This window comes from Terrapene carolina, unplaced genomic scaffold (genome assembly GCF_002925995.2).
Source record: "Terrapene carolina triunguis isolate 2854851 unplaced genomic scaffold, T_m_triunguis-2.0 Scaffold234, whole genome shotgun sequence".
NCBI classification, from domain to species: Eukaryota; Metazoa; Chordata; order Testudines; family Emydidae; genus Terrapene; species Terrapene triunguis.
This window is the reverse complement of record NW_020664585.1, coordinates 6,583,156-6,596,348: the sequence shown is the minus strand read 5'-3', so window position 1 is coordinate 6,596,348 and position 13,193 is coordinate 6,583,156. Positions and strand designations below refer to the sequence as shown.

General features: G+C 45.7%; 1 protein-coding gene across 1 annotated transcript in view; it reads left to right on the top strand.

Annotated features, from left to right (window-relative positions):
• The window catches only part of SETD1B (SET domain containing 1B, histone lysine methyltransferase), a 65,383-nt gene that overhangs the window by 35,737 nt on the left and 16,453 nt on the right, over positions 1-13,193 (top strand). The window contains exons 7-10 of the mRNA XM_029912633.1: positions 2,803-3,570; positions 7,870-8,043; positions 9,497-9,584; positions 12,772-12,989. Coding sequence (XP_029768493.1) covers positions 2,803-3,570; positions 7,870-8,043; positions 9,497-9,584; positions 12,772-12,989 — 1,248 coding nt within the window. The remainder of the gene's footprint in view (positions 1-2,802; positions 3,571-7,869; positions 8,044-9,496; positions 9,585-12,771; positions 12,990-13,193) is intronic.

Genomic DNA, 13,193 nt, shown 5'->3' with positions numbered 1-13,193 from the left:
CACAGTGCAATCGATTCAGCTGTTTTGCCAACATGCTCATCCACCCATGCGCAAATATTCCAGTTAATAAAAAAACAAAACAAAAAACAACCCCACAAAAATCACAGACCCCATGAATCCCTTGACTGTTATGGCAAAAATACAGCCACAACTACTGTGCAGGTTCCGTGTCTTTGGATTTGTGGGGTGGTTTCTGTATTTAGTCTAGCTTGTGGCAATGTGCAAGCTGTTTGTTATGCACTGCGGTTGGGAAGAAGGAACTGCTTACAAGAAATAATAAGGCAGTGGGTCCAGTTGTGTTCAAGCAGCGGATGCAGAGGGGAAATAGGCGATCAGTTGTGCTCCCACTATTCAGTGCTGCTAGCTGGAAAAATGGAGACTGAATTTTATTTTTTATTTTTTTTCTTCCCCTGGGGCCAGTGACCAGGTGCTGTCACTCTGGCCCTAACTGAGATCCAGTTAATAAGCAGCTTTGCCCTGATCAAGTATTCCAAAAAACCTGCCTCTGAGTGTTGGGTGCCTCTTCTATTCCCTATATTTTGCTGCTGGAATTTTTAATGGTTTTTTTTTTTAATCATCTGAGGGATGGGATGGCATACATCTGCTTCCTGTGTGACTCCAGGCCTAAAATGCCTTTCCAGTATAATAGGCAGGTGAGACCTTGTTTGCTAAGTGCAACTCTATCTAGAATGGATTTAGCTGATCAGCTGCTGTTGTGCTGTATGGTGTTTACAAAGGCAGTTCTTGGTACTCTCTGAATCTCAGAGCAGCCAGGTGCCCTTGGATGTGTTAAACCATTTACATAATAGCACCATTGACTTTGAATGGGTTTTTTTTGTTTGTTTGGTGGAGTTGTTGTTTTTTGGGGGGGGGAACGTAGGTTTTGCATTTTATGCAAAATATCTATATCCATATTCCATATGGTCGTGTAGAGTGTCTGTCTGTTCAGAAACTTGGGCTCTGTCCAGTGATGAGCTGCCAAAATCTTAACAACCGGTTCCCTCCTCCTCATCCCACGAGGGGGTCATGGTCCGCCCCCGCCCCCCGGGACTCCTGCCCCATCCAACCCCCCACGTTCCTTGATGCCCCCCCGACACCTGCCCCATCCACCCCCCTTCCCTGTCCCCTGACTGCCCCCCGCTGCCCCCATCCAACCCCTCCTCTCATTCCTGATGGCCCCCTGGGACCCCTGCCCCATCCAACCACCCCTTCTCTCTGTCCCCTGACCGCCCCTGGAACCCCTGCCCCTGACTGCCTCCCACCACCCGATCCAACCCCTGCTCCTTCCTGACTGCCCCCCCGGGACCTTTGCCCCCATTCAATCCCCCAGTTCCCTGCCCTCTGATTGCCCCAACCCCTATCCACCCCCCACCACCACCCCGAACTCCCCTGCCCTCTAGCCAACACCCCCTCCCTGCTCCCTGCTCCTTTACCGCGCTGCCTGGAGGTGGCTGCCGGCGCTACAGACGCGTCACTCGGCTGGGGCCGCTCGGCTGGGGCCGCTGGGCCGGAGCCGCTGGGCCGGGCCGCGCCTCCCTGGAACCCTCCTCACGCCCCCCTGCCCCAGCTCACCTGCGCGAAGCTGCCACTTGCTTCTCAGCCCTCCCAGGCTTCCCGCGCGAACAGCTGATTTGCGGGAAGCAGGGGAGGGGGTGGAGCGTTCAGGGGAGGAGGCAGAGGTGAGCTGGGGCCGTGGGCGGGGCGGGGAGCTGCCGGAGCTTTACCAGTTGTTAAATTTAAAAGCCCTTTTAGAGCCAGTTGTCCCACGCAGGACAACCGGTTCTAAAAGGGCTTCTAAATTTAACAACCGGTTCCCGCGAATCGGTGCGAACCGGCTCCAGCTCACCACTGGCTCTGTCTACACTTGGAGATAGGGCTGTGATTCTCTTCTCAAGTAGACATACTCGCGCTAGCTCTCATTGAGCTAATGTGCTGAAAATAATAGCGTAGCCAAAGTAGGACAGGCAGTGGCAGGTGCCCGTGAGGCCTGAGCGGGTTTGCCCTTGGGGGAGGTACCCAATGCCCACATTTGCTGCTGCCTTTTCTACTGTGGCTACACTACTATTTCTAGTTCACTAGCTTGATGAGAACTAGTTCAGTGTGTCTACTCAAGCTGGGAATCCACATCCCTAGCTCCACGTGTAGACATACCCTGGGTCAGTGCCTCTCCCCATTCCCCTACCTCTGCGAATTTTGGATTCCATCTGTGAGGATCAAAGATAGTTGAAAAGTCGATAAGGCGCTGCTTTCTCAGTCTGAAACACTTCGTCATGAGGCATCATTGTAACAGTTGCAAACATCACATCTCTTCTGACTGTTACTTACGGTCAATATTTAGCTGCTAAAGTCTGAGGATTATGATGTTTAAAAGTGGAAACACTAACTTGCTGGGGAGTGTAAGGTTGATTAGTTACTCTTTTAAATTGTATTCTCTATCAGTCCTATGGGTCAGCAACAGATTGTGTTGCACACCGAAGTGGGATTGTAGGTGCTTAACAAAATATGGGGGCAGCATTTACTGTGTTGCATAGAAGCCAATTTTTGCTATTCAGCTGGCTCGTGCTGTTTCGCTGTTCGAAAGCGGTTACCTCATCACTTCCTGGAGGTTCCATGTGTAGTCTGACATGAAACAGAATGGCTTAAATGAAACTCCACGTGCTCAGTGGGACACACCTTCCTGTACATCACTTTCCTTTATCCAATTATGATTAAAATGTCAGTAACATGACTCTTGTTCCAAACAACCAGTATAAAGGTAACTTTTATGTTAAAGGAATGTGTTTCTCTTCCCCTTTCTTCCAGGGTCAGCATTCTTCAGGGGAGGACATGGAAATATCTGATGATGAAATGAATTCTTCACCAATCACCAGTGCAGAATGTGCCAAAACCATTGTGGTGAACTCCTCTGTTAGCAACTCTGCTGTGATGACTCAGTCGATACCCATGCCCCCACCAGGGTTCCCTCCACTTCCACCCCCACCCCCACCCCAACCAGGCTTTCCGATGCCGCCACCTCTACCACCACCACCTCCACCAACTCATCCAGCTGTCACCGTCCCACCACCTCCGCTTCCTGCACCACCTGGGGTCCCACCGCCTCATATCTTGCCTCCACTGCCTCCATTCCATCCTGGCATGTTTCCTGTCATGCAAGTGGATATGATAAATGTCCTGGGCAACCAGTGGGGCGGCATGCCAATGTCCTTTCAGATGCAAACTCAAATGCTGAGCCGCATGATGCAGGGGCAGAACACGTACCAGTACCCACCTTTTATGGGAAGCCGGATGCAGTTTGTGAATCTTCCTCCCTACCGTCCCTTCTCGATGGGGGCAGCTATTGGCCGGGGGCAGCAATGGCCGCCGCTGCCCAAGTTTGACCCCTCGGTCCCACCACCGGGTTATGTGCCGAAGAAGGAGGATCCGCACAAGGCTACTGTGGACGGTGTCCTCTTGGTGATTGTGAAGGAATTAAAAGCAATTATGAAAAGGGACTTGAACCGGAAAATGGTCGAGGTGGTAGCATTCAGAGCCTTCGATGACTGGTGGGACAAGAAAGAACGTCTGGCAAAGGTAGGCACTCTTAATGTTTCATACGTTAGAGCTGTGCAGATGGATCTGGAGAAGAAGGGCTTAAGGTGTTCCAAGGTAGGGTGTGAGCAAGCGAAAATGCGGGGGATCAAATTAGAGGAAACTTAAGGAGGAGTATCAGGATAAGGTCCTAAAGAGTGAGCAATGAGACTATGGAATAGCTTTCCAAGGAAAGAGGTAGATGTCCCTTTAAAATTAAATTGGAGGGGATGAATCCTAGACTAAATCTTGACCCAGTGAAATCAATGAGGAAGACTCTCATTTGACTTGAGTAGGACCTGGCTCTAGTTGACTTGCAGTAAAATATCAGCAGATACGTTCTGCAAATAGGACTTTCAGATGTAACATAGAGCCACGGTCCTCATAACTTGTTACTTGAGATCCCATGGCATTTTTTGTAAGACGAGAGGTGTTAACTCTGGCATCAGGGGAGAGTCCTCTACTTTGAGCTGGACACGGTATTCTTCACTTCCTTTCTAGCTGCCGTGTTTCCACCCCAGACATTTGCTGCATTTTAGTGCTGGGTTAAATCTCTTGCATTCAGAACTACACCTCTCTCCTTGATTAATACTCAAGACATTCACTTCTTGACAAGGTCCCTCATGTTAACAAAAGAGTGAGTGCAGCATAAAGCTAGCTAGTGGGTGCATAAAGGGAAATGGGATAATTTGAGAAGTTGGCTTAAACGAGACCCTGAAGTGACCAAAAACTGATGGCAGAGCTCTTCAGTGGCAACTCGGTCTATTTTATACACTTCTGCCGCTGCTAGCTCTTGTGTTCTCTTCACTCTCCTGGAACTTACAGCTTGATTCAGCATAGGAAATATTTCTAAACACAATCTGCATAGACTCACTGCCACAGGTTATGGAAAAGTTGGATAGTCTAGTAAGATTAATAAAATTACACTCTTATGAAACTAGAATTGCAGTTACGCTAACAAGGATCAGACGGAGCAGGGCTGTTGACGCTGCAGGGTGTGAGCTGGACATCAGGTGGGATCTGAGAAAGCTTTGTTGGCACTTTGCTCTGTGTAAATATTATACAGCTAGGTGAATTATGGGGGGTTCAAACCTTCCTCTCAAGTACTGGCCAGTGTAGGATACCACCCTGGATGAACCACTAGCATTCTGTTGCAGTGTAACAGTTACTATGTAGTGACATTGAATTCTATCAGAAAAGTCCATTTGACTAGTTCACCTGGGCAGTCTTTTGTTCTGTGTTTGTACTGTCCCCCATGTAACACATTGGGGTTCCTAAGTACTACAGTAATATAAATAATAATAATAAATTAATAACCTGATGCTATGCCAGAACTCCAAAGCCAACCTGCCAACTGCTGTCCAGCAAGGTGTAGTGGTCTAGACAAGCCATTTTGATGTTGTAGCTTGGGCCTATTACAGTTAATCTAGTATGACCTGTATTGCTTGCTTGATATCCTCCTCAAGCTTTTTCTGTATTAGCAGATATGAGCTGAACTTGTATTTTGTGTTCAATGAGGACCATGAACTTTGACCAGTTTAGTCGATGAACAGCAGTAGAAGGAATTGATCTTCTGATAATGCTTGTGAAGCCTCATCATGGGATGGGTCAGAGTGAATTTTAGACATCCATTCCCGAAGAGCCAATCAGAAGTAAATTATATCCTCCTTCACTTAAAAGCTGTCAAGAGTCACCACTTCTTGAGACAGCTGCACATTGATCCTGACTCGTCCCAACCCATGAGGTCTAGAGCTCCAACCTGGAAAAGGTTTGAATTCTCTTCTCCATCTGTTGGATCGAGTTTTCCCATCCACACCTACCTTGGATGAGCTCTGCTTTGCTGCAGCTGGGTTTTTCAAAGTGAGACTGTAGATTTGTCTGTCAAGTCTCTGAGTGGCTAATATGTTTCATTTTAAAGATTTTGCTGTTTCTATATTATCTGGGCTTGGAGGCCTCTGAGGCTTTTTATCAGTATGGGCCTTGACCCTACTAACTAAAAATGAACATTTAGCTTTTCTTTGACTCTCATCATCCTTGCACTATAATATTGTGCCTTAAATTTAAAAAAAAAAAGAATTTTTAATTAAAAGGTCCAAAGTCACTTATTAATTCTGTCTGCTAATAAATGAAGTCTAATAAAGTGGGTTTAGGTTATAAAGACCATTGGTTTCTCTAACCCATCTAAAATTCATTAGTATTGTGCAACGCAACATTGGTCCTTCACGGGTACACACATGTAACTCAGTTACTTCATGTAGTTTCACACAGCTCAGTAAGATCAATAGTTGTTGGTTTCTGGGCTGTGAACATGAATCTGTTTCAAGAATGGAACTGTCTCCAAAAGGTGAGTAGTATCCTCCTGGGTGGTCCACATGTGGTTCTGTTCAGGGTCCAGGAGCCATTCAGGCTGCTTGAACATTAAGCTTACTCATTGACTTCTGATTGAGAGAGTATGATTTGGAGTATCATAGATTCTGGCTCAGTAGTAGAAATGTATTCTCTTGTTAGGCTGCGTATTTTACTCACAAGTTCCTCCTGCACGTGCTTTTCCAATTTTATTTTAATGTGGGTACTGAAGGTGGTAGCTGTGGATCCGGCACCTGGCATTAGGGAGACCTAAAATGGGCTCTGAACTTGATAGCACTGCCCATTTGCCTTGTCAAGACTTGGAACCACCTGCTGTTTGAAGCTGCACTCGGGGTTTAGAAAGCATGGCTCAATCTGGCACAGTATGTGGAACAAGGCTTGAGAATGTTCACTGCTTTCCTTCATCAGAACTGATGTGGTGGCTTCCAGAAGCAAGATGCTGCAGAGTGAGGATAGTGTGACACCGGGTACCGGTCAGTCCTAAAAAGGCGTGTGTGGCTTGAGTGCTTTTCAGCAGGATCCACTATCATTATTGCTCAGAGCAGTTAGTGCCTCTTGTGGAGCGAAATAGCTTCTTAATAGCCAAGATGGAAGAAGACTTCTCTTCATATGAAGAGTAGCCAGGTCATTTTTCCATCCCTTTTAAACATGAGTGCTCCCCAGACATACCAGAAACCCAACATGGGTTATTTGGATATATTATCAGTGTTACGGTCTGTTGGACAGGATCCTGAAGCTGATGTAGACAGCCAAATGGCAATGGACCGTTGCTTGCCTCTACATCCTTGACACGTGGATCACTTTTTGAAAAGAAAAATCCCCTCCTGTAAGTCTTTAAGGCCTTGATGGTTCCCAGATGTCAAGCTGTATCCTCTTGGGTGTATAACATATAGTCCATCTGCAAGACGCAGTTTGAAAAGACACTATCAACATTGATAATCAAATTTTGGGCTGATTTGCTTGATTTTTTTTCCCTTTTGTTTGTAAATCCATATCATTTTTTTAAATCACTTTTGATGCTAATTCTCATAAGTAGCCCTACAGTAATAAATCAGACTGTGTATCCCAATGTGCATGAGGGAAACCTACAATATGAACCCAGCATATCCATGTCCATGCACATACCTAAATTGGAGGGGGCACGGAATCCCATTACAAGAGGATCAGGACAACCAGTGTCAAGCAATTATAACAAACGGCAAATGGGGAAAACCTCTACTCAGATCATTTAACCGGTCTATGACTGCATCCATCCCACCAAGGAAGGCTCTTGAACTGAGGTAGACACTCTTCCAGTTCAGAATGCAACTCCTTGCACAAGCATCAGAGGTTCATCTATGCTAAAGTGTCTGGTTGTGATGGCAGTTCTGAGAGCACTTGCGTGCGATCCCCATTTCCTGAAGACTGATTCCCCCTCATTCCCCCTCTCCTCTGCATCTTGTCTTATCTTACTTGTTTTGGACTGTGATGTAAGCCACATACTCTATCTTTTAAGGACTTATTTTCATATACAGTGTTGGTTGTCCTAAAGTTTCCCTTAGATGGATCCTGTCACTGTTTTGTTTAACTCTTTGATGGTTGGGGCATTGGTAGAGAAGTGGCTTAGATGACTTAATACAATTCTTATCCCTGATTCATCTGGGTCAAGCCTGACCAATGGAAACTTGAACAAGTATGTTCTGTATTTGTCATTGGTATGCTGGGGAGGCGTGAACAAAAGCTCAAATTTTCTAAAGCATTCACACACACACACACACACACACACACCCTTTAAGCACATGTGACATAATGGTGCATCTTTCAGAAGATACTGTCTTTCCAGAAGCTAAAGCCTGAATAGGTGATGGTCCTTCCCCGAGGTATTCAAGGCATTTCCAATGTTTGCATACCCACCAGGGTGGTGTTGCCTCTTTAAATGTTGTTTCTTTTATGCAGGCATCGCTCACTCCAGTGAAGTCTGGCGAAAATAAAGATGAGGAAAAACCAAAGCCAAAGGATCGAATTACATCCTGCCTCCTGGAGAACTGGAACAAAGGAGAAGGGCTAGGCTACGAGGGAATTGGCTTGGGCATTGGGTTACGAGGGGCCATTCGGCTGCCATCTTTCAAGGTATGAGTTAGAAAACAATAGCGGACTTCCCTGGCTGAGCAATCAGAGTATAGATGCTGCCTTCCTTTTTCCATCCAGATCCCCACACACCAACACTCTCACTTTTCTACTGTTTCTTGTCTAACAACCTCCCTCGCTTTTAACATAACCTGTAATCTTTGGGAAGAGGGATCCCTACTCCTTAGTGTCCGTTTCTCTTAACCTTTTGACAGTGACCTGTATGAGGAAACAAAGTTTCAGCACTGCTGGAAAAAACAGAGTTTCTGCTAGGCTGGGTTATATGCAGTTACCAGTCAGCGTGGAAGAGACAATGCAGCTTTAAACTGTTAGATCAAGAGGTGGACTTGGCATAGGTGTTGAGAATGTAACACTGTTTACTTCAGTGGGTTGTCACCTTTTTACACAAGAGTGGAATTTGGGCCTAGGTCCCTTTGTAACACAGTTCAAGCATTTTTTGCCAGGCAAATGGCTTTTAATTCATGTTAGCAGAAACAATTCTGGATTTTACACGTGTCAATTTTAAAATGTGGCTGGGGGTGGAGGAGTTGAGTTAGAAGACTGCTTGCAAAATATGCTTGCCCCACTGCGTCTCTGATTAAGCAGTCTGGATATTAAATGCTGCAAGCAATAGGCAAAGTATGAAAAATGCACAGTCCCTTGTGCAGAGTGAGACCGAGACCAAGCTGGTTATCTTATTAGATTATTATTTCTATCTTATGTTAGAAGAAAGAGAGATGAGAGCAGTGGAGTGGAGCATACCTAAATTCCCGAAGTTTGAAACTCTAAATTTCCTTTGATGCTTTGTAGTTATGGTGGCTGAACCTTAATGCCTGGAAGGTTTCACTGCCCCTCTTTGAGTTAACCAAATTGGACAGGAAGTCTTTTCCAAAAGAATCGTGGCATTTCTGCCACCAGTCAAGAGGCAGAAGCATGGGGAAATGGACAGTGGTTTGGTGAGAGGAGTGGGGTGTAATTCACTTTTCTGAACTCAGTTTGACTCTACAATACTTTTAAGTAAAGATTCAAGGGTGTCTTCAAGTCCTAATTTAAAGCTAACCTTGCTTTGAAATTTCTTTAGCTGTCTCAACTTCCCTGCTTTAGCAACCAATTTATGTCAGTTTAACTGTGTTGCTCGGGCGTACGGGAAATCCCTGAGTGACATAGTTATACTGAGCTAACCTCCAGCATAGACAGCACTATGTTGATAGGAGAGCTGCTGTCGACAAAGCTACTGCCCCTCACAGAGGTGGGTTTATTATGCTGACTGGAGAGCTCTCTCCCCTTGGCATAGAGCATCTTCACCAGCTGCTCTACAGTGATGCAGCTGCAGCACTTCTAGTGTAGACTAGCCCTTAGTTATGCTAGCAAAGTAAAGCAGCTGGGATCTGCTTGGAAAGTTGGTTTCTTCAATTCTACTACCTTTTTAGAAATGCTAATTCTGTTCTTTGTTCAGGTGAAGAGAAAGGAGCCGCCCGAAGCTGCCTCAGCAGGAGATCAGAAGAGAATCAGGCCCTCCACCTCTGTTGATGATGAAGATGAAGGTTTGCAATCCACATTTAATTGATACACAAGTGTGAATGCAAACCATACAAAAACTGAATTCCTTTCAGCTTCTCAGCAGCACATTCACTCCCAGTTAGACACACATTCAAGAATTTGAGCCAAAATTCAATCGACCTTAAAACTCTGATCAGCTCGGTGACCTGCTCTGGGTTGTGCTCCTTTAAATTTACTGTGACCAGGAAATGTAAGACCCAGGGTTTATGCATAACTTTACCATATTTTTGTTCCACTGCTGCAGAGCCAGTCAGCCAGCAGAGGGAGCTCAGGTTAGTTTAGCAAGCACGTTCCAGAGCTGTGCTTATCTTACCGATATCAAGGCCATTATAGAAGTAAGTAAGAGAGAGCCAATTTGGTTTGGATTTCATTTAAAAAAAAAAAGTAATTTATTTGTTAAATTTGGAAGGGAAAGTCTATTTTAAAATATTTTAACTCTTTTAAAAGTTTACTCCAAACAGTGCAGAGTAAAAATAAGATGATAAATAAAGGTCAGTTGAGGATCTCTTTAAGACTAATGTGCAGTTTACTAGCCCATATAAACTTGATCCTTGATCCTAACAGCTGCTCATGCAGCCAAAGTAAAGAAGAGGGTTTATAAATCAAGCTTATTTAAGTAGTTCTAAACATTTAAGAACCAGAATGTACTTTAGAGGTGGCTGTGAGGACAGATGCTTAGTTTCAATAAACAAAGAATTCCATTACGCAATCTAAAGTTTAAAACAAACTCCCAGTTCTTGATGTGTTCACACCAGTTAGTGTGTGATTGGGGGTGGAGGGGTAAAGGAAGGACTCCCTCAAAATATTAATCCTTGGGTTCTTCCTTCCCTGTCTGATTAGTGAAGCAACACAAAGTATGTGTGCTGCCCCATATACCAGGTACATAAATGGCCAGTGTGCTCCAGTGTAACACTGGTCCTTCAAGCACCATTGAGATTACAGTCATCGGCAGCTAAAGGGCTAAATGTTTTAAGGCCCTCCAAGCCCCAGGAAGCTTGTATTTAACCCTAACATAATGAAAAGGGCTTTATCACCTTTACTCTTCCCTTGATGGTAGACCCTATTTTTACCCCTTTACCTCTGCTGGGTCTTATTCTGAAGCACACACCAAAATTTAATCCCTTTCTGAGGATAGCAGCATCTCTCTCTTCTTCAGGAGCAAACCAGGTCAGAACTAGGCAGAATAAACCCCCTAGCTCTAGCGTGAGGACCTTCCTATTGAACGGGAGTTTCGGCAAGACCCTGCCCCACAGAGTGGAGCCACCCAGCAATCCTACAAGCACCACACTCCAAACACAGGCCCTGCTTTTTCAAGACATCGTTTTCTGTTTTCGCTGAATAACGGGGGCTTTGTGCTTGGTTTTAGGGTGCTCTTCCAGTTGCACTCCTGCCAATGCTTGCAATTAAAATATAAGGAACCCAGAGGAGGTTGCTGCTCCCGATGATAGCAGCTTTCCACCCTCCTTTTACGGACCCTTCTGGCTTCCCCTGTACAGAACCCCAAACCCTATGTGTGGCAATGTACTGTTCGTCAGCTGCACTCGCATTTAACCCTATCATTGCTGCCATTTTCCAAATTTCAGACCAAAGAAAGGTTAGAAGGCTGGTTGTCAGTCTGCAGCCTACAAAGGGTGAACATTATATCCATGCACAAAGGGCCTGTTGATCCTCAGGGATTCAATACAGCAGCAGTTCAATGAGGAATCAAGTCGATAAGTGGGGTACGGTTGACAAAGTAATGTGGAAGAAAAGTCTGGTTGGGAGTGGGCCATTAAGCAGGTTGATGTTTATTGAGGCCGACTTTTGAGTTTTGGTGCCTTTGGGCCCCTTCGATCATGGTACCCTTGTGAATGAAAAAATCCCAGCTCCTGTATTTAACATACAGCTGGTCAGGGTGTCGGGGTGGGGGGGCAGGGGGGAAATGTCAAAATTCTGGGCTTCCTTCAGGGGTTTGTTTGATGGATGGTGGTACTCCTCTTCCGCTCCTCTCTCGTTGCTGTCCTTGCCACCACCCTCTTTCCTCCGATACACCTTCACAACAGGAAGTGATCTTGGCTTCAGTTACCACCTTCTTGCTGACGACTCTCAGATTTGCTTTTCTTCCCCGACCTGCTTCACTCTCTCCAACCCTGCATCCCACTTTGTCTGGCTGACGTCTCCTCGTGGGTGTCTTACCACTACACTTAAAATTAGCAGGGCCAAAACTATGCTCTTCCGCCCTCTTCCCTTTTTCTCTCCCCTTCCTCTGACACGGTTGACGGCACCAGCATCCTCCCAGTTACTCAACAAGTCGCTGACATGAATGCTGCCACTACTCTGGCCTCTCTGAAATCCCACACTCCCAGGTCTTATCCAGATCTTGCTGCTGCTTCCATCACATGTCAGGATCCTGCCTTTGTTCTGTATGCGCACTCCTAAAACGCTTGTTCAGGCTCTTGCATTCTCCTATCTTCACTACTGCAGCTGCCTCCTCTCTGGCCTTTGTGCTCCACCTTGTCCTCTCTAAGTCCATTCAGATATCCACCTGTTCATCACTCTGACCATATCACTCGTCTCTTTGAATCCCTCTGCTGGCTCCTTCTTCTCCACTGCCCTTTTCTGCCCTTACCTTTAGGGCTCTTTACAACACAGTCCCCTTTCCGCTTACTGCTCCTGTCTCTTATTTGTGTCACCTCACCCAATCTGCTGTGCCGGGTTTGTCAGCTGCGACCACCCATTTCTCCACAAGCGTCTTCTCTCTCTTCCGCGCTGCCACTTACGCATGGAACATGTGCCCCAAACCAGTCCATAAAGCCACTCCCCCATCCTCCAATAAATCGCTCCTCAAGACACACTTCTGATGGAAAGCCTGTGATAAATTGCCAACTCATAATGTCTACGTAGATGGCCACTAGGTATGACTGAGATCCTTAATATTTCTTGTTCGTCCTCCCCATTTCCTCCTTTTATTTGTTACACCCCCTTGTTGTGCCTTGCCTTAAATCAGAATGTAAATGTTTTGGGGTAGGGACTATCTCTTGCATAGTACAGTAGGGTTTTGATCCTGATTGGAACCTTTGACCACTGCTATAATACTATTAATAATAATGTTATGAGCTTACCCATGATAGCTGAATCCTTGACATCATGATGTTTTGATTACAATTCTCGTCTCTTCTTTCCCCCCATCAGAGTCAGAAAGGGACAGAGACATGTCTGATGTTACTTCAGACCTGTCTAAGAAGGATGCAGAAGCAGTAGGCCTCCGAAGGAGACCAGCAAGACCATTGGAGCTAGACAGTGAGGGGGAGGAAGGAGATGAGACTTCAGGTAAAGAAGAAGAATCCTGTTCTGAAAAGGAAGACGAGCAGGAGGAAGAGGGAGGATTGGTGAAAGCAGCACCTGGCAAGGTATTTCTTCCCTCCCAAGCATCACATAATTAAACTGTGGAACTCTCTAACCCCAAGTCTCCAGCTCTAATCACTAGACTACACTTCTGAATTAGTGTAGTTAGAGTAGCTTAGATAAAATTATATGGGCTACTTCTCCTGAGATTTGATGACATAATTTACTCACCAGCTCAAAACAAATTCCTCTTCCCATCCCCATTGTAT